This window comes from Ranitomeya imitator, chromosome 10, assembly GCF_032444005.1.
Source record: "Ranitomeya imitator isolate aRanImi1 chromosome 10, aRanImi1.pri, whole genome shotgun sequence".
Lineage (NCBI taxonomy): Eukaryota > Metazoa > Chordata > Amphibia > Anura > Dendrobatidae > Ranitomeya > Ranitomeya imitator.
Genome location: NC_091291.1, coordinates 13,634,574 through 13,659,706, shown reverse-complemented (window position 1 = coordinate 13,659,706; position 25,133 = coordinate 13,634,574). Strand labels below are relative to the sequence as shown.

Sequence of the window (25,133 nt, the reverse complement as noted above, 5' to 3'; positions counted from 1 at the left end):
TGCTAGGACTAAATCCTGCTTTGCACACTGAGCATGCCCAGGGCAAGATCTCTCACTGGAGATTTAGGGTCACATGCTCAGGTATGGCAGTCTTTCATTGGTCCTTCTAGGAAGGTCTTTTTCTTGCTGCAGCTATATAAGGCTCGCATGGCCGCACGGCCATGCACTAGTGTCAATTCATATATGTACTTTGCGCCAGTGTGGTAATGAATGAGTGTGTTCAGGGACCCGGCTGAAATAAGCCCCTAGAATACCGGCACCTCCGGTGAGGAGATTGTATGAGTGTGTTCAGGGACCCGGCTGCAATAAGCCCCTAGAATACCGGCACCTCCGGTGAGGAGATTGTATGAGTGTGTTCAGGGACCCGGCTGCAATAAGCCCCTAGAATACCGGCTTCTCCGGTGAGGAGATTGCGTGTTGCCTAACCACTGACTGCTATCAGCTTGGCAGTAAGCTTGTGCTCCTGTGAGGCTAACAGGGCGCAGTGCTTTCCTTTCACGGCTACTCTGTGGAGTAACAGAGCTAGTCTATACCGCCAAACAGTGCCGCCATTTGCTAGCAGCAGGTTCCTCCTGCACGGTGGACCCCGGGCTGCGAACGCACCATTAATAATAAACATCTCTACTTTCTCGGTGCATTCCGCTAGCCCTAACAGTACACTAGCGCCAGGGTCTGGCTAGTAAATGGCGGACATTCAGCAATCTTTGCGGTATATCCAGCAGCTGGAGGGTAGGTTGGCGGCTCTCGAGAGCTCAACCTCAGCTGTGGATGTTACCGCAGTTGCTGTACAGGCTGCTAGCGTGACAGCAGCAACCTTGTCCACTGCCACCCCTGTTCCGACATTATCTCACCTCCCGCTGCCAGAAAAATTTTCTGGAGATAGCAAATCTTGTAGGGGATTTGTGAGTCAGTGCTCTATTCACCTCGAGCTCCTGGCTGCACGTTTTCCCACAGAGCGGGCTAAGGTGGGATTTATAGGGTCTCTCTTGTCGGACAGGGCGTTGGAATGGGCTACGCCGCTGTGGGAGCGTGGCGATCATGTGGTGTAGAGTGCTCCGCTGTTCCTGAGCACTCTGAAACAAGTCTTTTTAGGAGCTCAAGTCACCCATGATACTGCTCTCCAACTGCTGGCATTAACTCAGGGTGAGTCCTTGGTCAGTCATTTTGCCGTCCAATTCCGCACTTTAGCTTCTGAGCTGAAGTGGTCGGATAAAGCCCTTATCCCCATATTTTGGAGGGGCCTGGCTGATCACGTTAAGGACGCTCTGGCCACTAGGGAGATTCCTGCCACACTAGAGGAATTAATAACTGTCTCTACTCGAATTGACCTCCGTTTTAACAAGCGGATGTTAGAGCGAGCCCAGTGTAGGTAGAGGTTTCGGCTGGCTCCCACCTTCGCCAAACCTCTGGAATCTCCGTCCCAGGTTCCTGAGTCACATGAGGCCATGGAAGTGTTACAAGCGGGATCTAAGTCCCGGACCGCTTGTGCACTCAAGGTCTGTCATGCTTGTCAGCTGTCAGGACAACTTGCCACCAGATGTCCCCAGCGGTCGAGGAAACGTCAGCGTTTAGTGGTAGTAGGTGGAGGTACACTAGACACGGCGAGGTTTGCCCCCAAATTGTCTTTTAAGGGGACTATTATAGGCTCATCCTCCCACTCGGTAGAGCTCTGCGTGGATTCTGGGGTGGAGGGCAATTTTATGTCTTCTGCCTTCGCCCAGCGTCACGCAATACCCCTGGTTATGCTAGCTCAACCAGTAACGGTACAAGTGGTGAATGGGTCGACACTGCCCTCACAGATAACACACCAGACCATCCCTTTTACTCTGTCCATGTCACCATCCCATCAGGAGATTATATCTCTGCTCATCATTCCTGAGGGAATTGACAAGGTCCTGTTGGGGATACCTTGGCTACGGTACCACTCTCCTCATATCGAGTGGTCCTCTGGCAGAATTCTGGGATGGGGTGAATCTTGTGGGGGTAGGTGTCAAAGGGAGTGCGTTCAGGTTGCTACTACAGAAGTACCCACAGATCTATCCTCTCTCCCCAAGCAATATTGGTCTTATGCAGATGTGTTCTCCAAAAAGGCGGCGGAGACCCTTCCGCCCCATCGCCACTATGACTGTCCTATTGATCTCTTGCCTGGTGCTGAGCCTCCCCGGGGTCGAGTCTATCCATTATCTCTCCCGGAAACGGAGGCAATGACTCAGTACATTCAAGAAAATCTGGCAAGAGGGTTCATCAGGAAGTCAGTGTCACCTGCTGGGGCAGGGTTCTTTTTCGTGCAGAAGAAGAATGGTGAACTACGTTCATGCATAGACTTCAGGGGTCTTAACGCCATCACCGTTAAGAATAAGTATCCTCTACCCCTGATTTTTGAGCTCTTCGATAGGCTTCGGGGAGCAAGGGTGTTTACTAAACTAGATCTGCGGGGTGCTTACAACCTGATTCGCATCCGTGAGGGGGACGAATGGAAAACGGCGTTTAACACCAGAGATGGGCACTATGAGTATCTGGTGATGCCCTTCGGGCTCTGTAATGCCCCAGCCGTTTTCCAAGACTTTGTTAATGACATCTTCCGGGATATGCTTTCCACCTCGCTCGTAGTCTATCTGGATGATATTCTCATCTTTTCTCCAGATATTGACTCCCACCGGAGAGATGTTGGCAGAGTCTTCGACCTCTTACGGGCAAATTCTCTCTATGCAAAGTTGGAGAAGTGTATGTTTGAGCAGGAGTCTTTACCTTTCCTGGGCTATATCATCTCCACCCAGGGATTGGCTATGGATCCTGCCAAACTACAGGATGTGATGGACTGGCAAGAACCCCATTCTCTTAAAGCGGTGCAGCGCTTTACGGGGTTCATTAATTATTACCGCCAGTTCATTCCCCACTTCTCAACTTTGGTAGCTCCCTTGGTAGCCCTCACCAAGAAGGGAGCAAATCCCAAATTGTGGTCAGAAGAGGTCTCCAGGGCCTTTTCTTCTATTAAGTCCCATTTTGCTAGCGCTCCCATCCTACATCGTCCCGATGTCGATAAGCCGTTCATAATGGAGGTGGATGCCTCTTCCATTGGTGCAGGAGCAGTCCTCTTCCAAATGGATGCTCAAGGTCGGAAGCATTCGTGCTTCTTCTTCTCGAAGACCTTCACACCTGTGGAGAGGAATTATTCCATTGGTGACAGGGAGTTGCTAGCGATGAAGCTGGCTTTCTCGGAATGGAGACATCTCTTGGAGGGGGCTCGTTTTCCCTTTCAGGTCTTCACGGACCACAAAAATTTGTTATATCTGCAAACAGCCCAGCGGCTAAATTCTCACCAGGCCAGATGGTCCTTGTTCTTCGCCCGGTTCCACTTCACCCTTCATTTTCTCGCTGGGGAGAAGAACATTCGTGCTGACGCTCTCTCTCGCTCTGTTGTGTCATCCGAGGAGGAGGAAGGGGAGCCTCGGCTTATTGTCCCTTCAGAGAGCCTGAGAACCGTAGCGCCGGTTTCGCTAGAGTCTGTGCCTCCGGGCAAGACTTTTGTGCCCATTAATTTGCGACCGGAGGTTCTCTCTTGGGCTCATTCGTCCAGGGTGGGTGGACACTTTGGGACAAAGAGGACATCTGAGCTGCTGGAGAGGACGTACTGGTGGCCACATATGGTCCGGGATGTCAGAGATTATATTCAGGCGTGTGTCTCCTGCGCCAAAAATAAATCTCGTCAACGGCCAGCTGGGTTACTCTATCCCTTGCCGGTGGCAGACAGGCCCTGGGAGATGGTCGGGATGGACTTTGTTGTGGGTTTACCCAAGTCTCGCGGCTGTACCATCATTTGGGTCATCACCGATCATTTCTCAAAAATGGTGCATTTGGTGCCGCTACCACGGTTACCTTCTGCACGGGCCTTGGCAGCGTTGTTCGTTAAACACATCTTCCACCTACATGGTATGCCAGTCAAAATTGTCAGTGACCGGGGTCCCCAGTTTGTGTCTCGGTTCTGGAGAGAGCTCTGTCGTCTTCTCAGTATTGAGTTAAATCTCTCTTCCGCATATCATCCCGAGACGAATGGGTTGGTAGAGAGGGCCAACCAGACCTTGGTCACATATCTGCGACATTTTGTCTCAGCCAGGCAGGATGACTGGGCATCCTTGCTATCAAGGGCAGAGTTCGCACTGAACAACGCCGTAGCCGACTCCACTGGACAAACCCCATTCCTCCTCAACTATGGTCAGTATCCGCGGGTACCTGTGCCTATGCCCGTGTCTTCCGCCGACTTCAGGGTGGCAGACTGGGCTGTAGAGGCACGGGATATTTGGGACCGCACTCAGGATGCCATTCGGGCCTCCAAGGAGAGAATGAGGTTCTCTGCCGTTGCACATCGTCGCCCCGCTCCGACTTTTGCTCCTGGCGACTTGGTGTGGCTCTCCGCCCGTAACATCAGGCTGTGAGTTGAGTCCACCAAGTTTGCACCTCGCTACTTGGGCCCTTTCAAGGTCCTCGAACAGGTTAATCCTGTGGTCTATCATTTGGCCCTTCCGCCACGCCTAGGTATCACCGACACCTTTCATGTGTCCCTCTTGAAACCCGTATACATGTCCCGATTTTCCGAGTCATCTGCTGGGACATCGGGTTCGTCTACGGACGATTACGAGGTGAATGATATTTTGGGGTGCAAGGTGGTACGTGGCAAAAAAATTTATTTGGTGGATTGGAAGGGTTATGGTCCTGAGGACAGGTCCTGGGAGTCTGCTGAGCACATTCGGGCTCTGCAGCTCATTGCCGCCTTCGAGCGTAGCGAGGCCCAAGGAGGGGGGCCATTTTAGGGGTCGAGTTCCCTCCTATGCACAGGGGGAATCTTGGGCCATCTCCGCTGCGGTCTCCCATTCTTTTCCTGCCGCAGTGGAGTCTGCTCAGCAAGGACGTCGGTCCCAGCATCTTGCTCAGTCCCACTCTGTACAAAGAGTTACTGCTGTTTCTCCGGCTTCTGCCATTGAAGTCAGTGCTGGGCAGCGGCGAGCAGACGCTTCTGAGACTAAGTCCTGCTTTTCTTGTTCTGAGCATGCCCTGAGTAAGACCTCTCAGTGGAGATCGAGGGTCACATGGTCAGATACTGCAGCTAAGTCCATTGGTCCTTTTCTGGAAGGTCCTTCAAGTGCTAGGACTAAATCCTGCTTTGCACACTGAGCATGCCCAGGGCAAGATCTCTCACTGGATTTTTATTGTCACTGTTATGAATTCTGTGGTCAAGCTCCCTCCTGTGGTCATGAGTGGTACTTCGGCTGGTTCTGTCTATGAGCTTCCTCTGGTGGATGTGAGTGGGGCTGCGGCTTCTGAGTTTCCTTTCTCAGGTGACGAGGTTAAGTCGTTAGGTGCTGCTCTATTTAACTCCACCTAGTTCTTTGTTCCTGGCCTCCAGTCAATGTTCCAGTATTGGTCGTGCTCTCTCCTGGATCGTTCTTGTGGCCTGTCTGCCCTGCATAAGCTAAGTTCTGCTTGTGTTACATTTGTTTGCTATTTTTTCTGTCCAGCTTGCTATATTGGTTTTTCTTGCTTGCTGGAAGCTCTGAGACGCAGAGGGAGCACCTCCGTACCGTTAGTCGGTACGGAGGGTCTTTTTGCCCCCTCTGCGTGGTTGTTTGTAGGTTTTTGTGCTGACCGCAAAGCTATCTTTCCTATCCTCGGTCTGTTCAGTAAGTCGGGCCTCACTTTGCTAAAATCTATTTCATCTCTGTGTTTGTATTTTCATCTTAACTCACAGTCATTATATGTGGGGGGCTGCCTTTTCCTTTGGGGAATTTCTCTGAGGCAAGGAAGGCTTATTTTTCTATCTTCAGGCTAGCTAGTTTCTCAGGCTGTGCCCGAGGCGCCTAGGTTTTGTCAGGAGCGCTCCACGGCTACCTTTAGTGTGGTATGATAGGATTAGGGATTGCGGTCAGCAGAGTTCCCACGTCTCAGAGCTTGTCCTATGTTATTTGTAACTATCAGGTCACTTGTGTGCTCTTAACAACCAGGTCTATTGTGTTTCTGAATCACCAGTTCATAACAGGTCACATGCTCAGGTATGGCAGTCTCTCATTGGTCCTTCTAGGAAGGTCTTTTTCTTGCTGCAGCTATATAAGGCTCGCATGGCCGCACGGCCATGCGCTAGTGTCAATTCATATATGTACTTTGCGCCAGAGTGGTATGCATGAGTGTGTTCAGGGACCCGGCTGAAATAAGCCCCTAGAATACCGGCACCTCCGGTGAGGAGATTGTATGAGTGTGTTCAGGGACCCGGCTGCAATAAGCCCCTAGAATACCGGCTTCTCCGGTGAGGAGATTGCGTGTTGCATAACCACTGACTGCTATCAGCTTGGCAGTAAGCTTGTGCTCCTGTGAGGCTAACAGGACGCAGTGCTTTCCTTTCCTGGCTACTCTGTGGAGTAACAGAGCTAGTCTATACCGCCAAACAGTGCCGCCATTCGCTAGCAGCAGGTTCCTCCTGCACGGTGGACCCCGGGCTGCGAACGCACCATTAATAATAAACATCTCTACTCTCTCGGTGCGTTCCGCTAGCCCTAATACGCAGCAGACACGGATCGAGATTCCCCCTGTGCAGAAGAGGAAACTCGACTCCTAACACTCCCCACGTCATCCACAACGATAAGGTATTTAACCTTTGGTTCCTTGTGGAACGCTTATTGTTGCCCATCATTTCACCATTTCTGATCCTCTGTGGCGCTTTGGTAATGAAGTGTCGATAGCAGCGTGATGACATAAGCAGCATGATGACCTCATCACCTTGCTGCACATTGGTGCCAAGGCTGATAGGCGCTCCTCTGCTCCAGTCCCGGCAACAGTGTTTAGTGTTTAAATGTATTCGCACCAGAAATACATGAATACATTGAATATAGGAAGGCTACACACTATCCTCAAGGAATGTGTGGGTGTTTCATGTGGCTTTAAGTTGACCCAAACAGGAAACAAGATGGCTCCCACAGGTTCAACAATGGCCATCTTATACAGACTGCAGAAACACAATATCAGACTCCGGTTCCAAGGAGTGGAAGTGCAGCTCAACGTCATGTTCAAGATGCCTACAACACAGGTTTCTTTAAATAAAAAAGATATTTTGCTATAAAACTGGCCTTAAACATGAAATAGCAGACAGTTATCTCTCCTGTCTTCCCCATCCACATGAGCGCTTGGCTCCTCTGAGCATACGTGTATTTTTAACAGGGAGAAAATAGAACAATACTGGCAGTGGCTTGTCTCCCTTGAAAACATTAGATTGGCTGATGAAACTCCACTAGCCAGATCCTTTTCACACCCATCATCATCTGTCATAGGAAAGTTGGCATGACTCACTTTTATCTAATAAACTATGGGTCCTTAAAGAGATTTTCAGAGAATGTGATAAAAATGGCCACCATCACATATTTCATGCTGCATCCCATTTTTAGACAACTACATGCTAGACAAACCCTGTAGGAATGAACAATAACTTTTTGGTCCTATATTAATGTATTCCAATTTCTGATGGTGTCCTATTTGGGGACACTTTTCCAACCTGCCACTGACATTAAATAACTAGATTAAATTATCCTTTTCGTGGCTACTATCCATGAGTTGGCATGAAGTTATGAGGGTAATTATATTCAGTGATAGATATAGGGCCAAACAAGCTGTTAAAATAGCTCGTAGCTACATGTTTCACATAGATTAGCATCAGGGGACTGAAGCTATAATGGACTATTAATATTTTGATTACAGCTTCAGCCCACTGATGACTGAACATCAGATCACCGATCACTGAATATACTTACCCTCATACCTTCATACCAAATCATGGACTGCAGCCATGATTAGGATCTTTTAATCTAGCTATTTAGCGTCAGTGGCAGGTAGGATAGGTGTCCCTAAATAGGGCACTATCAAAGCTTGGAATACATTAATATATGACCACTTCTCATCTTAGTCATGAGTCATGATGGGTTGCAGGCTTAAGAAACATTGCTCAATACAATTGTCTCAACTGTCAGAGGAGAATCAAATTGTCTCAACTGTCAGAGGAGAATCAGCATGAACGAACATACCTGATTTGCTCAATCAGTCATGGAGCAGGGCTGGAGCAGGAGACAAAAACCTCCTCAGCTGCCTAAGCATAACAGGCTTTTTGTTCTCCACCCTCAGTCGTAATTTGTGGTCAACCTATCTCCTGGCCCTGCAGCGCAGCTGTCTGACTAACTGAGCAGAACAGGGTTACAAATTCCCATGGAGCAGGACTGAAGCAGGAGAAAAGAAAATGTTTGGCTTAGTCAGGCGAGGAGAATTTTTTGTAACTATTTTTTTATTATGCTTTTTCTCAGTCTTACAGATGAGACACATATCTCAAGCAGTGTTCCCTTGGGCTGAAAGCCATTCTGATATGTAAACTAGATTGAGTTGCAGCTTGAAATGTGTGATGGTGGACCTTTTTTAATCATATTCTTGGAGAACCCTCTATAAGATTGTGTACTTTGAGTTGATAAAATATGTTGACTAACTTAGAAGGAAGCTGATTTCTACTTCTCTTTGAGCAATTAGTTACATTATGGCTGAAAAAAGCAGTGGCCAATGGCCAAGTCATTTGGAAGGTAATACCTCTGACCACCACATGTAAGTTTGGTTTTGGCCACATGCAACTGCTGCATTCATTGATGCTCAGCCTATACATCTAATCTGATTTCAGGTGAAGAAAATGAACCAATTGTCACTGAGCCATATGGATCCACCACTGCAACACCATACATGACTGCAACATCAGACTCTAAACATGCAAGTACTGTACATGAGCCAAAAATACAATTTTGTTTTTTTCCAGCAAATAGGCTATATGCACACTATGTCTTTAATCTGACCAGAGTTTTCTTAATCTATATTTTTTAGTATAGTTAGTTAAATAGACTGAAGATTATACAACACCAGAGTCCAGATGTCGTTCTGTACTTTCATTAAACATTTCTCCATAAGCAATAGCTAGACAAAGTACAAGAGAACTTCCTTAGGAATGACTCCTGGTTGCCGCGTAGAGTAGCTAGTCCTGTAAACTGCTTGGTTAACAATGGAATGTTGAATTGCTATATATTAATTTTATTCAATTTTTATGCCAGTCTATAATGCACCATTTTATTAAATATATCATGTTCCATTTGGCAAATGTAACCAAAAAGTTATTTGTCAATCATCATCAATGAATAAATCTATGATTTTGGGAGGTAAAACTATAAGGTATGTGATGTGGATAAATGTAGGAAGAGTAATAGATTAAAGGAGTTGTCCCCTGTTTGTAATAAACAAAAAAATGGGATTTAATCATCATTTCCAGGTCCAGCACTGAGTTTTCCCCGTTACTCCCGGTGTCTGTTATAGGTTGCAACATTGATTTTACGTTAACAGTACTGCCACCAATCATTGAACTCCAGTGGCGTAACTAAAGTCTGATGGACCCTGGTGAAAAATTTGGACCTGGGGCCCCTCCCCTGCATGTTGGTCAGATGTATGGGTCCTTGAAGCATTCTAAATCCTATGCAGGCATACGTGTTTGTTCCCATTACTTCATTATGTATTAATGTCCCCCATCCCGTACTAATGTCCTCCATCCTGGGCAATTGCCAAGTATTTATGTTAGACCATCCTGGGCCCCTTCCAGGTACATAAATCCCCCATCTTGGGCCCATTCCTGTTATATATGTATCCTAGTCTGGGCCCCTTCCCATTTATGTGTGCCCCCCCATCCTGGGTCCCTTCCAGGTATATATGTCACCAATCTCGAGCCTCTTCCTGGTTTATATGTCAGCCATCCTGGTTTATATGTCCCCCTCCTTGATATATATCTGCCCCCCATCCTACTATATAAGTCCCTCATTGTTGTGAATTCTGTGGCAGAGCTCCCTCCTGTGGTCACAAGTGGTACTTCGGCTGATTCTCTCTGTGAGCTTCCGTTGGTGGAGGAAAGTGGTACTGCGGCTTCTGAGTTTCCTTCCCCAGGTGATGTGGTGAAGTCGTTAGGTGCTGCTCTATTTAACTCCACCTAGTGCTTTGATCCTGGCCTCCAGTCAATGTTCTAGTATTGGACCTGTTTCCTCCTGGATCGTTCCTGTGGCCTGCTGCTCTGCATAGCTAAGTTCTGCTTTGCTATTTTGTTTGCTGTTTTTTTTCTGTCCAGCTTGTCTATTTGTTTTTTACTGCTTGCTGGAAGCTCTGGGACGCAGAGGGTGTACCTCCGTGCCGTTAGTTCGGTACGGAGGGTCTTTTTGCCCCCTTTGCGTGGTTTTTGTAGGGTTTTGTGTTGACCGCAAAGTTACCTTTCCTATCCTCGCTCTGTTCAGAAAGTCGGGCCTCACTTTGCTAAATCTATTTCATCTCTACGTTTGTCTTTTCATCTTAACTCACAGTCATTATATGTGGGGGCTGCGTTTTCCTTTGGGGTATTTCTCTGAGGCAAGGTAGGCTTATTTTCTATCTTCAGGCTAGCTAGTTTCTCAGGCTGTGCCGAGTTGCATAGGGAGCGTTAGGCGCAATCCACGGCTGCCTCTAGTGTGTTTGGAGAGGATTAGGGATTGCGGTCAGCAGAGTTCCCACGTCTCAGAGCTCGTTCTATGTTTTTGGGTTATTGTCAGGTCACTGTATGTGCTCTGACCTCTATGTCCATTGTGGTACTGAATTATCTTATCATAACAGTACTGGAGGCCCAAAGTACTAATGATTCTCAATAGAGGGAAAAAAGAAGTTCTGAGACCATTTTTTTTTCTCTGCACTGTGTTTTGCTTTTTTTTTCCCCTAGACATTTGGGTGGTTCAGGACACAGGTGTAGCGATGGACATTAAAGGTCTGTCTTCATGTGTGGATCAGCTCACGGCAAGAGTACAAAATATTCAAGACTTTGTGGTTCAGAATTCTATGTTAGAACCGAGAATTCCTATTCCTGATTTGTTTTTTGGAGATAGAACTAAATTTCTGAGTTTCAAAAATAATTGTAAACTATTTCTGGCTTTGAAACCTCGCTCCTCTGGTGACCCAGTTCAACAAGTTAGGATCATTATTTCTTTTTTACGTGGCGACCCTCAGGACTGGGCATTTTCTCTTACGTCAGGAGATCCTGCATTAAGTAATATCGATGCGTTTTTCCTGGCGCTCGGATTGCTGTACGATGAACCTAATTCAGTGGATCAGGCAGAGAAAAACTTGCTGGCTCTGTGTCAGGGTCAGGATGAGATAGAGGTATATTGTCAGAAATTTAGAAAGTGGTCCGTACTCACTCAATGGAATGAAGGTGCGCTCGCAGCTATTTTCAGAAAAGGTCTCTCTGAAGCCCTTAAGGATGTCATGGTGGGATTTCCTATGCCTGCTGGTCTGAATGAGTCTATGTCTTTGGCCATTCAGATCGGTCGACGCTTGCGTGAGCGTAAATCTGTGCACCATTTGGCGGTATTACCTGAGCTTAAACCTGAGCCTGTGCAGTGCGATAGGACATTGACCAGAGTTGAACGGCAAGAACACAGACGTCTGAATGGGCTGTGTTTCTACTGTGGTGATTCCACTCATGCTATCTCTGATTGTCCTAAGTGCACTATGCGGTTCGCTAGGTCTGCCACCATTGGTACGGTACAGTCAAAATTTCTTCTGTCTGTTACCTTGATCTGCTCTTTGTCATCGTATTCTGTCATGGCATTTGTGGATTCAGGCGCTGCCCTGAATTTGATGGACTTGGAGTATGCTAGGCGTTGTGGGTTTTTCTTGGAGCCCTTGCAGTGTCCTATTCCATTGAGAGGAATTGATGCTACGCCTTTGGCCAAGAATAAGCCTCAGTACTGGACCCAGCTGACCATGTGCATGGCTCCTGCACATCAGGAGGTTATTCGCTTTCTGGTGTTGCATAATCTGCATGATGTGGTCGTGTTGGGGTTGCCATGGCTACAAGTCCATAATCCTGTATTAGATTGGAAATCCATGTCTGTGTCCAGCTGGGGTTGTCAGGGGGTACATGGTGATGTCCCATTTCTGACTATTTTGTCATCCACCCCTTCTGAGGTTCCAGAGTTCTTGTCTGATTACCGGGATGTATTTGATGAGCCCAAGTCCGATACCCTACCTCCGCATAGGGATTGTGATTGTGCTATCGATTTGATTCCTGGTAGTAAATTCCCAAAAGGTCGACTGTTTAATTTATCTGTGCCTGAGCACGCCGCTATGTGGAGTTATGTGAAGGAGTCCTTGGAGAAGGGGCATATTCGCCCGTCATCGTCGCCATTAGGAGCAGGGTTCTTTTTTGTAGCCAAGAAGGATGGTTCACTGAGACCTTGTATAGATTACCGCCTTCTAAATAAGATCACGGTTAAATTTCAGTACCCCTTGCCGTTGTTATCTGATTTGTTTGCTCGGATTAAGGGGGCTAGTTGGTTCACCAAGATAGATCTTCGTGGTGCGTATAATCTTGTGCGTATTAAGCGAGGCGATGAATGGAAAACTGCATTTAATACGCCCGAGGGCCATTTTGAGTATCTAGTAATGCCATTTGGACTTGCCAATGCTCCATCAGTGTTTCAGTCCTTTATGCATGACATCTTCCGAGAGTACCTGGATAAATTCCTGATTGTGTACTTGGATGACATTTTGATCTTCTCGGATGATTGGGAGTCTCATGTGAAGCAGATCAGAACGGTGTTTCAAGTCCTGCGTGCTAATTCTTTGTTTGTGAAGGGATCAAAGTGTCTCTTTGGTGGGAAAGAAGGTTTCATTTTTGGGGTTCATCTTTTCCCCTTCTACAATCGAGATGGACCCTGTTAAGGTCCAAGCCATCCATGATTGGACTCAGCCGACATCTCTGAAAAGTCTGCAAAAGTTCGTGGGCTTTGCTAATTTTTATCGTCGCTTCATCTGCAATTTTTCTAGTATTGCTAAACCATTGACCGATTTGACCAAGAAGGGTGCTGATGTGGTCAATTGGTCTTCTGCTGCTGTGGAAGCTTTTCAAGAGTTGAAGCGTCGTTTTTCTTCTGCCCCTGTGTTGTGTCAACCAGATGTTTCGCTTCCGTTCCAGGTCGAGGTTGATGCTTCTGAGATTGGAGCAGGGGCTGTTTTGTCACAGAGAGGTTCTGATTGCTCGGTGATGAAACCATGCGCCTTCTTTTCCAGGAAGTTTTCGCCTGCTGAGCGAAATTATGATGTGGGCAATCGAGAGTTGCTGGCCATGAAGTGGGCATTCGAGGAGTGGCGTCATTGGCTTGAAGGAGCTAAGCATCGCGTGGTGGTCTTGACTGATCATAAGAACTTGACTTATCTCGAGTCTGCCAAGCGCTTGAATCCTAGACAGGCTCGTTGGTCGCTGTTTTTTGCCCGTTTTGACTTTGTGATTTCGTACCTTCCGGGCTCTAAAAATGTGAAGGCGGATGCTCTGTCTAGGAGTTTTGTGCCCGACTCTCCAGGTTTATCTGAGCCGGCAGGTATCCTCAAAGAGGGAGTAATTGTGTCTGCCATCTCCCCTGATTTGCGGCGGGTGCTGCAAAAATTTCAGGCTAATAAACCTGATCGTTGCCCAGCGGAGAAACTGTTTGTCCCTGATAGGTGGACGAATAAAGCTATCTCTGAGGTTCATTGTTCGGTGTTGGCCGGTCATCCTGGAATCTTTGGTACCAGAGAGTTAGTGGCTAGATCCTTTTGGTGGCCATCTCTGTTGCGGGATGTGCATTCTTTTGTGCAGTCCTGTGGAATTTGTGCTCGGGCTAAGCCCTGCTGTTCTCGTGCCAGTGGGTTGCTTTTGCCCTTGCCGGTCCCGAAGAGGCCTTGGACACATATCTCTATGGATTTTATTTCAGATCTTCCCGTCTCTCAAAAGATGTCAGTCATTTGGGTGGTCTGTGATCGCTTCTCTAAGATGGTCCATTTGGTACCCTTGTCTAAATTACCTTCCTCCTCTGATTTGGTGCCATTGTTCTTCCAGCATGTGGTTCGTTTACATGGCATTCCAGAGAATATCGTTTCTGACAGAGGTTCCCAGTTTGTTTCGAGGTTTTGGCGAGCCTTTTGTGGTAGGATGGGCATTGACTTGTCTTTTTCCTCGGCTTTCCATCCTCAGACTAATGGCCAGACCGAACGAACCAACCAGACCTTGGAAACATATCTGAGATGCTTTGTTTCTGCTGACCAGGATGATTGGGTGTCATTTTTGCCGTTGGCTGAGTTCGCCCTTAATAATCGGGCCAGCTCGGCTACCTTGGTTTTGCCGTTTTTCTGCAACTCTGGGTTCCATCCTCGTTTCTCTTCAGGGCAGGTTGAGTCTTCGGACTGTCCTGGTGTGGATACTGTGGTGGACAGGTTGCAGCAGATTTGGACTCATGTAGTGGACAATTTGACCTTGTCCCAGGAGAAGGCTCAACGTTTCGCTAATCGCAGACGCTGTGTGGGTCCCCGACTTCGTGTTGGGGATTTGGTTTGGTTATCCTCTTGTCATATTCCTATGAAGGTTTCCTCTCCTAAGTTTAAACCTCGTTTCATTGGTCCGTATAGGATTTCTGAGGTTCTTAATCCTGTGTCTTTTCGTCTGACCCTTCCAGATTCTTTTTCCATACGTAACGTATTCCATAGGTCATTGTTGCGGAGATACGTGGCACCTATGGTTCCATCTGTTGATCCTCCTGCCCCGGTTTTGGTGGAGGGGGAGTTGGAGTATGTTGTGGAGAAGATTTTGGATTCTCGTGTTTCAAGACAGAAACTCCAGTATCTGGTTAAGTGGAAGGGTTATGCTCAGGAAGATAATTCCTGGGTCTTTGCCTCTGATGTCCATGCTCCCGATCTTGTTCGTGCCTTTCATATGGCTCATCCTGGTCGTCCTGGGGGCTCTGGTGAGGGTTCAGTGACCCCTCCTCAAGGGGGGGGTACTGTTGTGAATTCTGTGGCAGAGCTCCCTCCTGTGGTCACAAGTGGTACTTCGGCTGATTCTCTCTGTGAGCTTCCGTTGGTGGAGGAAAGTGGTACTGCGGCTTCTGAGTTTCCTTCCTCAGGTGATGTGGTGAAGTCGTTAGGTGCTGCTCTATTTAACTCCACCTAGTGCTTTGATCCTGGCCTCCAGTCAATGTTCTAGTATTGGACCTGTTTCCTCCTGGATCGTTCCTGTGGCCTGCTGCTCTGCATAGCTAAGTTCTGCTTTGCTATTTTGTTTGCAGTTTTTTTTCTGTCCAGCTTGTCTATTTGTTTTTTACTGCTTGCTGGAAGCTCTGGGACGCAGAGGGTGTACCTCCGTGCCGTTAGTTCGGTATGGAGGGTCTTTTTGCCCCCTTTGCGTGGTTTTTGTAGGGTTTTGTGTTGACCGCAAAGTTACCTTTCCTATCCTCGCTCTGTTCAGAAAGTCGGGCCTCACTTTGCTAAATCTATTTCATCTCTACGTTTGTCTTTTCATCTTAACTCACAGTCATTATATGTGGGGGCTGCGTTTTCCTTTGGGGTATTTCTCTGAGGCAAGGTAGGCTTATTTTCTATCTTCAGGCTAGCTAGTTTCTCAGGCTGTGCCGAGTTGCATAGGGAGCGTTAGGCGCAAGCCACGGCTGCCTCTAGTGTGTTTGGAGAGGATTAGGGATTGCGGTCAGCAGAGTTCCCACGTCTCAGAGCTCGTTCTATGTTTTTGGGTTATTGTCAGGTCACTGTATGTGCTCTGACCTCTATGTCCATTGTGGTACTGAATTTTCTTATCATAACACCTCATCCTGTGCCCCTTCCTAGTATATATGTCACTCATCCTGGGCTCCTTCCTAGTATATATGTCCCTCATCCTGGGCTCCTTCCTAGTATATATGTCCCCCTTCTCGGTATACATGTCCCTCTTTCCAGTATATGTCACCCAACCTGGTTTATATGTCCCAAATCCTGGCATATATGTCTCCTATCCTGGTCTTATGGTATTTATGTATTTCGTTCTGCCTCTACATGAAAACATAAAAACTTATTCTTCACACCTTCTTCTGGTCAAACGATGTATGGCATCCTCTTCTGTAGCAGGCAGCTGACATCGGCATGCCTGCTGTGGTGAAACACATCCAGCTGAAGTAGGCACTGGGTTTCGCGGGCCCACGTCCAGCATGAGCCCAGTTGCGGCCGCACCCTCTGTGATTGCGATTGATACGCCCCTGTGGAGCTCAGAGGCTCTTCCTGAGGAGACAGGCCTCATTGATTGGCTGATGCACTGTCGACGTGGCATCAGCGCCTCAGGCAATAACTGACGTGAGGAAAATCTGCGGAGACTACGCATCGGACCTGGAAAGGGTGAATAAAGCAAAGTTAGCACATGGGGACCTGAATTGGGACAACCCCTTTAGTTTATATCAACATCTTTTCCACTGTTATCTCTACTGATCAAGTGTGAGCAGATCAAAGTTTTAGTAGTTTTTTTTATTCTTTCTCGCTTATTTCATTGAGCGAAAACCCATAAGTTATGATTTTTTTCATTGACATTGCTGAACTTCTTTAGTCTTTCCTTAATATAAAAACCCATGATTTATTACTATAGATTTTTTTTTTTCCTTTTATGTCTTTTTTTCTTTCTTCTCTTCTTCTTTCAGATTTTCACGAATCGGCCATTTATAAAAGTGCAGGAGTTACAGCCGGAATTATATCTGGGACAGTCCTGGGAATTCTATTAATTGTTATTGTAAGCTTTCTTTTTTATAAGCGATGTGGACTTCAGCGAAAAAAGAAGAGGGCAGGTAAGGAGCAAACGGCTGTAATTTAGCCAAAACCGACACCCGTATGGTCTTCTGATTGCCCTCCAGTTATGTTGGAATCTTCAGGTCTCTCACACTGTGTTGAACTTCCATCTGTCATGGTGCCAGGGAGGGTTCTGTGCAGGAGGTCGACGCTGTCATGACATAATGACATGCGCCATGACCATTTTGCTCAGATGCGCTGAATCCTTCCAGGTACCTTAGCAGTTGGATGTCTGGCACAGTGTAAGAGGCGCTAAGATTCCAACATGAGTGGACATGTGGCGATGAGAAGCAGAGGAGCCGGAGAGGCACGTGGTGAAGAGAGTAAAAGGATTTATTTTATTTAACCTTTGGATGGCCCATCAAAATTCATAAAAATGGCTGAATCCTTGGGGAATTGAATTGCAAAACAATCCACATTTTGGCGACTGCGGAATTTTGTAAATTTTGAGTAGAATTCAATTCTACTCATGTTTATTTGCTCATTTCTAGCTATAAACTTCCAAACTGGGAACTAATCAATTCTTTTAGCAATTAGAGGTAAATTAGTAGTTAAAGATGACACTTGCACATAAGGTATCTGTTGGCCAAATTCTTAGCGGAACTGAGTTTGCACACCATGGAATAAAATTGCACATCAAGAAGGATCTGGGTGGATGCTCCAATTCTTTCAATTTCTTGTGATTTACATATATGGAGAGGTTTGGAAAGATAACTGTCAAATGAGAATTCTGCCAAAAGTTTCCTTTGTAAACTCCCCATAAATGTGTTCTGTATATGTGGAAGACACCACGAAAATCGTCATCTTTGGACAACTATACTCCCGTGTATGGAGGCTTAAAGGGACTCTATAGGCAGATTTTTGCTATGGAATATGAAAGCAGTATAATGTAGGGGCACAGATTCTGATTCAAGTAATATATCACGTACTGGGCTGCTTGATGTAGTTTTGATAAAATCCATGTTTTCTCTGTTGTAGATGAAGCAGTTGCATAAATGCTGAGCTCTGTATAACCCCGCCCACACCATTGAGTGAGAGTTTTCGGTGTATACTGTACATTGTCAACACATTGCCAATCAGTGATGGGGGTGTGGTTGTAAAGAGTAGTGGAACTGCTTGGCATGTGATTATCTCTGGCTGATAAAGCACTGATTGTATTGAAACTACAGGATGCAAACCAGCAAATGACACATCCCTGGAATCAGAGTCTTTGCCCCTAATTTATGCTGCTCTCAGCTTAATCAGCATAAACCTGCTGACAAATTCCCTTTAAGGGGTCAACTTCCCATATCCCATATCAGTTTATCTGTATAGGCTTGGTGTGAAAAATTGCCCCGATAATCTCAGCACTATATGGTAAGGACGTATTAATAGCTATGACTATTCGGAAACATACGTTCTTTACACAGACATCAAGCTTGACCAACAAAATGACTTTCTCATTTCTCAGATCACTAGTAAAACGTTCATAATTGGTAATGCCCAATTACTTTACAAGTTTATAATTATCACTTATTTATTTTCAAATTAATTAGGACCACCAATAGATGGACCAGGACAATATGCCATATATAACAACATACTGGACCCAGCAACAGTGAGTGATACATAAGAACTTGAGTTGTAAGACCCTATTGTTGGAGTAATGGCAATAATTGCAGACTTAAGATACCGTTACACTAAATGACTTACCAACGATCACGACCAGCGATACGACCTGGCCGTGATCGTTGGTAAGTCGTTGTGTGGTCGCTGGGGAGCTGTCACACAGACAGCTCTCTCCAGTGACCAACGATCAGGGGAAAGACTTCGGCATCGTTGAAACTGTCTTCAACGATGCCGAAGTCCCCGGGTAACCAGGGTAAATGTCGGGTTATTAAGCGCAGGGCCGCGCTTAGTAAGCCGATATTTACCTTGGTTACCATTGTAAAAGTTTAAAAAAAAAAACCACTACATACTCACATTCCGATGTCTGTCACGTCCCCCGGCGTCAGCTTCCCTGCACTGACTGTGTCAGCGCCGGCCGTAAAGCAGAGCACAGTGGTGACGTCACCGCTGTGCTCTGCTTTATGGCCTAGCGCTGACAGTCAGTGCAGGGAAGCTGACGCTGGGGGACGTGATAGACATCGGAATGTGAGTATGTAGTGTTTTTTTTTTTTAACTTTTACAATGGTAACCAGGGTAAATATCGGGTTACTAAGCGCGGCCCTGCGCTTAGTAACCCAATATTTACCCTGGTTACCAGTGAACACATCGCTGGATTGGCGTCACACACGCCGATCCAGCATTGACAGCGGGTGATCAGTGACCAAAAAAAGGTCTTGATCATTCCCCAGCGACCAACGATCTCCCAGCAGGGGCCTGACCGTTGGTCGCTGTCACACATAATGAGATCGTTAGCGGGATCGTTGCTACGTCACAAAAAGCGTGACAATGCAACGATATCGTTAACGAAATTGTTATGTGTGAAGGTACCTTTATCCTGAAAGCAGCTGGTTAAGCAGATAGCAGATGGATCTGTTTGCTTAGACTGTATTGTGTGACCTCTCGGTTTTTTGTTTGGGGCAATTATTTTCCTGTATCCTCCATGCTGAGATCACGAAGATAACAGTTGCCGTATGTCCCAAGTGAAACAGTTCATTATCCCACAATGTGTGAGTGCTGAACGATTCTACTTAAAGCTGAAATCTGCAACATTCACAGCGCAAAAATTCTTCAGCCTAACCTAAATACATAGAATTACAAATGGACGTTAGTCATAATTGGATCAGTCTTGTTCACATCATAGAATCTTAGAATGTTAGAGTTGGAAGGGACCTAAAGGGTAATCTGGTCCAACCCCCCGCTCAATGCAGGAGTCCCTAAACCATCTCAGACAGATCTCTGTCCAGCCTCTGTTTGAAGCCTTCCATTAAACGAGAACTCACCACCTCTCATGGCCGCCTGTTCCACTCCTTGATCACCTTGTCAAAATGTTTTTTTAATATCTCATCTATGTTTTCTCCCTTTCAGTTTCCTTCCATTGCTTCTCGTGTTTCCATGAGCAAATGAGAACTGTGATGATCCCTCTACACTGTGACAGCTCCTCAGATATTTGTAGACAGCCATTAAGTCTCCTCTCGGCCTTCTTTTTTTCAAGATAAACATTCTTTGATCCTATAACAGTTCTGCGTAGGACGTACTTTGCAGGCAGCTCACCATCCTGATAGCTCTTCTCTGAACTTGCTCCAGTTTACCAGCTAAAACCATTAAAAAAAAGTTTACATTTTTGGCAGGTGCAAAGATTGCCAAATATTCCAGAATAATTGACAAATAATAAAACGTTTTACCTGCTGCTATGTTGTCTCCAATGCACAGCATTGTCTCCAATGCACAGCACGCATGAACATGAAGTATTCTCTGTCCTTAGTTAACCCACCAAAGAAGCAACACCATGGAGGCCATTTCACAGCAATACTGAGCAGTGTAGATAGGAATCAAGTTCTGAGTTGAGATAAAAGACTTGTTAGAGAGCTCAGTAGAATCTTTCTGATCCTCCGTCTGTTCCCAATCTGTGTCTTCCTTCCCATCTCTGCAGAAAAATGAGAGATGTAACCTGACTCCTCACTGTGTTGGCAGTCTGTGTGGTCTAACACAACACTGAGTTGAACTGTTTTTTTTTTCTGAATGGGTGGTGATGCCAATGACATGCCATGCCAATGACAAAAGTTGTGCTGTTTCTGGGAAAAACTGAACTTTTTTCTATTCGCAGAGAACCCAATAAATTAAGTTAAACAATAAGAACATACTGCATGTAATATTCTATATCTATTTTTTAAACCATTTTTAACTTTTTTTTCAGGGTCTGGAGCCAAAAGATGAACCTTTGTACATGGTGAGATCAATAATTCATTCATGTAAAGGTTGTTGCCTCAACCTGAAAACCCCTTTTTGACATTGAATCAGACCATTTTATGCATATTAAAAATTTAAAAATAATACTTTTTTTTTAATCTCCTACAGTGTCTTGAGTTTGCTTCAGAAGGGACATACATTGAATTGCAGAAATGAGCCTGCGGCACCAATGAATTGTAGTCTTCTGTCTAGTAACCTTCAGGTCTCATGGAATGATCATAGGAAATATCATCTTGACAAACGGCAGCCATTCCCCTGAAAACATATTGGTGAAACACAAGCTCAATACTTTAATAATGTCCATTGAAGTAATATCCTTGCAATATGTTATAACTAGTTGAAATGAGAAAACTCTTTCAAAGTATCAAAATGGTTTTATTTCTAATAATTTTTGGATAATAAAGCAAATCTATTTTTCACTATGGCTGAGTTATTTTCTTCCTGAATTCTTAACTGCTCCAAATTATATGCTAGAGGTTCTTTACTAAGACTTTCACTATCGATGACTGGTCAAGTCTCAAGATGCAACCCCATAAACTTGTTCACCCGCGAGCAGTTCCTTCCTTCTTTTGCATATTTTTTTAACGTGTTAAAAAAAAAAGAGCATGAATCTTGGCAAAATCCCAACAGAGCGGACTTTTAGGATAAAATTTCTTAATTTGGGGGTTTGTAAGTATAATATGATCAATACCTGAAAAGCTACAGATTACATATAAATAATGTCTTGTCACAAGAAGGTCAACGTGATGAGTGAGCACTAAAATGTTTAAGTGCTCGGTACTCGAATCGTGCAGGTCGGATGCTCGGATGGGCTCAACTTGAGTAATGAGTATAATGGTAGTCAATGGTAAACTCAACCATTTTTCTGGAAGACCCTAACAGGAGGGCTGGCGTGGCAGCAAATGATGAGGTATCAGTATCAGACACCCAAATTACTAACCCAGTAATAAAAAAAAATGAAACAGCGAAAACTGTGTCTCTGTCTCCTTTAGTGTCAGATATTTGTGCTGTAATCTACTTGGGTCTTTGATTTTTTTGGTCAAGAAGTAGTTGTTTCACCTGTATTTTGCCAGTCCAGGATGCTTTCTTGGCCAGGTGGTCACTCAAAAACTTCTCCCCAGAACTTCGCTCAGCTATCATCATTCTCATTGTGTGAATATTACGGTAAGCAGAGATTCTGAAAATGGCAAAATCACATAGAATATAAGAATTTTCTACTTACTACTTGAGTTATTCTTTCATCTTTTTCACTGAGGTTTTGGTCTGATTAGAGATGAAGGTTGTCCTAGACTTGTTCTCTAATGGCCAGGTCATGCCAAACCAAGAAGTCTATTCCCGTTACTCACTTACCAGCTGATAATATTCCTATTGAGTATCCTTTACTCCCTCGAGGCACTTCCAGATTTTTTATTCATACCTCTTTACATTGTTCCTTCCAGCAAAGAAAAGTTCTTTGTATATTCCTGTTAGTTTTGGTTTTGGTGATGTACGGTATGCCATGTGAATGAATCCAAACATAACTAGCCATGATCCCTCCCTAGTTTTATATTGAATGGATGACATTGTTCAGCGGTGACTTCCTTAATCTGGTTTTATTTTGGGATGATAGTGTTTCTTGCTGGATGCAACAAGACAGAACCTGAAAATGTGGATCTGTTTGATTTCAGGTAATTTACATAATCGTGATTGGGATTTCTTGGGGTGCAACTATAGAGTTTGTAGAGTTTCAGGGCAGGGATGCTTAACGGGATCACTCTGTCATTTGGAAATACACTAGTGTTATATATGACAGCAGATGGAGACCATTTGTGCATGGGATCTGCATGAGGTATGGACAGTAAGTCCCTTTCAGATGACCTGGGACATGTGTTAGCGGAGAAGGAAGATCTAAGCAAATACTGCGGCATTCGACAAGGTAGAGGGTGGCTTCACTATGACTTGTGGCATAGGATTCAATAAGTACTCATCTTGGCATAAGAAGACATGGTGGGAACTTCTGCTGGGTCCAGATTCCAAACTCCTATCTTGTAATGTTATTCAAAATTTGTGTTGAAATAATCAAGGTTGATTTTCTCCCTACTTTATACATATTGATAATGTTACAGACCAATATAATCCTGCGTGCCACTTTGGGTATTACCTACTTACTTCCTAACCCTAAAATCCAAATCTTATGAAATTCGAATTGTAGATAAACTTTAAACTTTACCATTTTTCAGAGCTGAAATGTGGGAAAAATACGTTTGTTGTGACTTTAAATAACTCATTCTGTGTCGACTTTAAGGCACTTCCTCCCGTTTGTTGATCATGCACCAAATTTATGTCACTTGACCATTAGCAAATTTGACTCAAACTTTATAAATGTAATATGGCAAGCCAAAAAATGCTGAGTCAAATATATATCCTAAAAAATGGTTAAAACTCTTATGCAAGGGGTAAAAATTGAATACTGAAAATTTAACCAAAAAATGCCATATAAAGCAACTACAAAAAAAACTACTGAGAAAACTGCATGTGGAAATCTAGTCTAAAGCCAAATTCAGAATTTCAAATTTTACTATCAAAAGTAGTGCAATAAATATTTATTTGCAGAAGATATATCTGTCATGCAAAGCTTTGTACATCTATTAAATAAACTTTACAAACTAATGATTCCCTGATGAAGGTATATGCGAAACACGTGAGGGTGTAATGGGCAGTGTGGTTTATTCTTGGTCCACAAATTATTATGTGATGGGTACTTTTGCTTCTGTGTTGCTCTATAGTGCCAGGAACGCTCATTAAGTGGTTCATTCTCAATTCTGGGGATTTTCATTCATTTTTATTCTGCTGTTCGGTTTCTAAATTACGTTTTGTGTTCCTACATCACGTTTTTCATTCGTGTGAATTGTTTTGCCTTGTACATTTACAGCACGATTGCTATATTATAAACCTGATTCATTACACACAACCTTTAACATGCCTGTACATCATGGTCAGGTAGGGATTCCCGACCAATGAAGTATAGGTACGTCATGGCACCGGAGTGATGTCCTCTCCATTGCTGCCGGGAGTTCAGCTTACGTGCCCCAGGATCACAACATTTTTGGGCCCCATCAACACATGGGCCCAACCTGAGGAGCATGGTATAAGATTTTCCTGTCAGTGCAGCGCTGCAAGGTATGATGGATTGCAGTGCCAGCAATCAGAGTAATAAAAAATTAATATAACTAAAGTGACTATGCAAAAAGGTTTTTAAAAAGTAAAAAAAAAATTTAAAAATATGAAAAGGAAATTAAGAAATAGTAAATAAAAATATTATAGCACTACAATAGGTCTATTTATTAGTGATGAGGGAGCAGTAAGCTGCTCGAGTGCTCGGTACTCGAAGTGAGCAGGTTGGATGTTCGGACCGGCTCAACTTGAGTGCCTAACATGATGTAAGTCAATGAAGGACTCGAGAATTTTTCCGGGAGACCGGTAATTGACGAGGAGAGAGAGGAGAAACAGAGAGAGAGACAGAGAAAGTTCACAATGAGTCTGGCTGACAGAGGAATCCCGACTCTCCCAGCAGCGGAATTCCAGACTTCAGTCCTGCGCAGCTCAGATGATTCAAATGAGCTGCTGTGGGAAGGCCTCGGACATCCTCTGTGCCGCTGTACGAGGTCCTCTGACATCCTCTGTGCCGCTGTACGAGGTCCTCTGACATTCTCTGTGCTGCTGTAGGAGGTCCTCTGACATTCTCTGCGCTGCTGTAGGAGGTCCTCTGACATTCTCTGTGCTGCTGTAGGAGGTCCTCTGACATTCTCTGCGCTGCTGTAGGAGGTCCTCTGACATTCTCTGTGCTGCTGTAGGAGGTCCTCTGTCATTCTCTGTGCTGCTGTAGGAGGTCCTCTGACATTCTCTGTGCTGCTGTAGGAGGTCCTCTGTCATTCTCTGCGCTGCTGTAGGAGGGCCTCTGACATTCTCTGTGCCGCTGTACGAGGTCCTCTGACATTCTCTGTGCTGCTGTAGGAGGTCCTCTGACATTCTCTGTGCTGCTGTAGGAGGTCCTCTGACATTCTCTGTGCTGCTGTACGAGGTCCTCTGACATTCTCTGTGCTGCTGTACGAGGTCCTCTGACATTCTCTGTGCTGCTGTAGGAGGTCCTCTGTCATTCTCTGTGCTGCTGTAAGAGGTCCTCTGTCATTCTCTGTGCTGCTGTAGGAGGTCCTCTGTCATTCTCTGTGCTGCTGTAAGAGGTCCTCTGTCATTCTCTGTGCTGCTGTAGGAGGTCCTCTGTCATTCTCTGTGCTGCTGTAGGAGGTCCTCTGACATTCTCTGTGCTGCTGTGGGAAGGCCTCTGACATTCTCTGTGCTGCTGTAGGAGGTCCTCTGTCATTCTCTGTGCTGCTGTAGGAGGTCCTCTGTCATTCTCTGTGCTGCTGTAGGAGGTCCTCTGACATTCTCTGTGCTGCTGTAGGAGGTCCTCTGACATTCTCTGTGCTGCTGTAGGAGGTCCTCTGACATTCTCTGTGCTGCTGTAAGAGGTCCTCTGTCATTCTCTGTGCTGCTGTAGG

At 45.3% G+C, this 25,133-nt stretch overlaps 2 protein-coding genes across 3 annotated transcripts in view; both read left to right on the top strand.

Annotated features, from left to right (window-relative positions):
- Nucleotides 1-21,013, top strand: part of LOC138651192 (carcinoembryonic antigen-related cell adhesion molecule 21-like) — a 28,726-nt gene extending 7,713 nt beyond the window's left edge. The window contains exons 4-8 of the mRNA XM_069741226.1: nucleotides 8,696-8,785; nucleotides 16,557-16,700; nucleotides 18,237-18,298; nucleotides 20,543-20,575; nucleotides 20,704-21,013. Of these exons, the coding sequence (XP_069597327.1) occupies nucleotides 8,696-8,785; nucleotides 16,557-16,700; nucleotides 18,237-18,298; nucleotides 20,543-20,575; nucleotides 20,704-20,751 (377 nt within the window). The 3' untranslated portion in view covers nucleotides 20,752-21,013. The remainder of the gene's footprint in view (nucleotides 1-8,695; nucleotides 8,786-16,556; nucleotides 16,701-18,236; nucleotides 18,299-20,542; nucleotides 20,576-20,703) is intronic.
- A 1,132-nt stretch (nucleotides 21,014-22,145) lies between these two features.
- Nucleotides 22,146-25,133, top strand: part of LOC138651168 (carcinoembryonic antigen-related cell adhesion molecule 6-like) — a 37,949-nt gene continuing 34,961 nt past the window's right edge. For both annotated transcript variants that reach the window (XR_011315446.1, XM_069741189.1), the window contains exon 1: nucleotides 22,146-22,262. Coding sequence is in view for 1 of the 2 variants with exons in the window: in XM_069741189.1 (XP_069597290.1) it covers nucleotides 22,241-22,262 (22 nt within the window). In the remaining variant the exon portion in view is untranslated. The remainder of the gene's footprint in view (nucleotides 22,263-25,133) is intronic.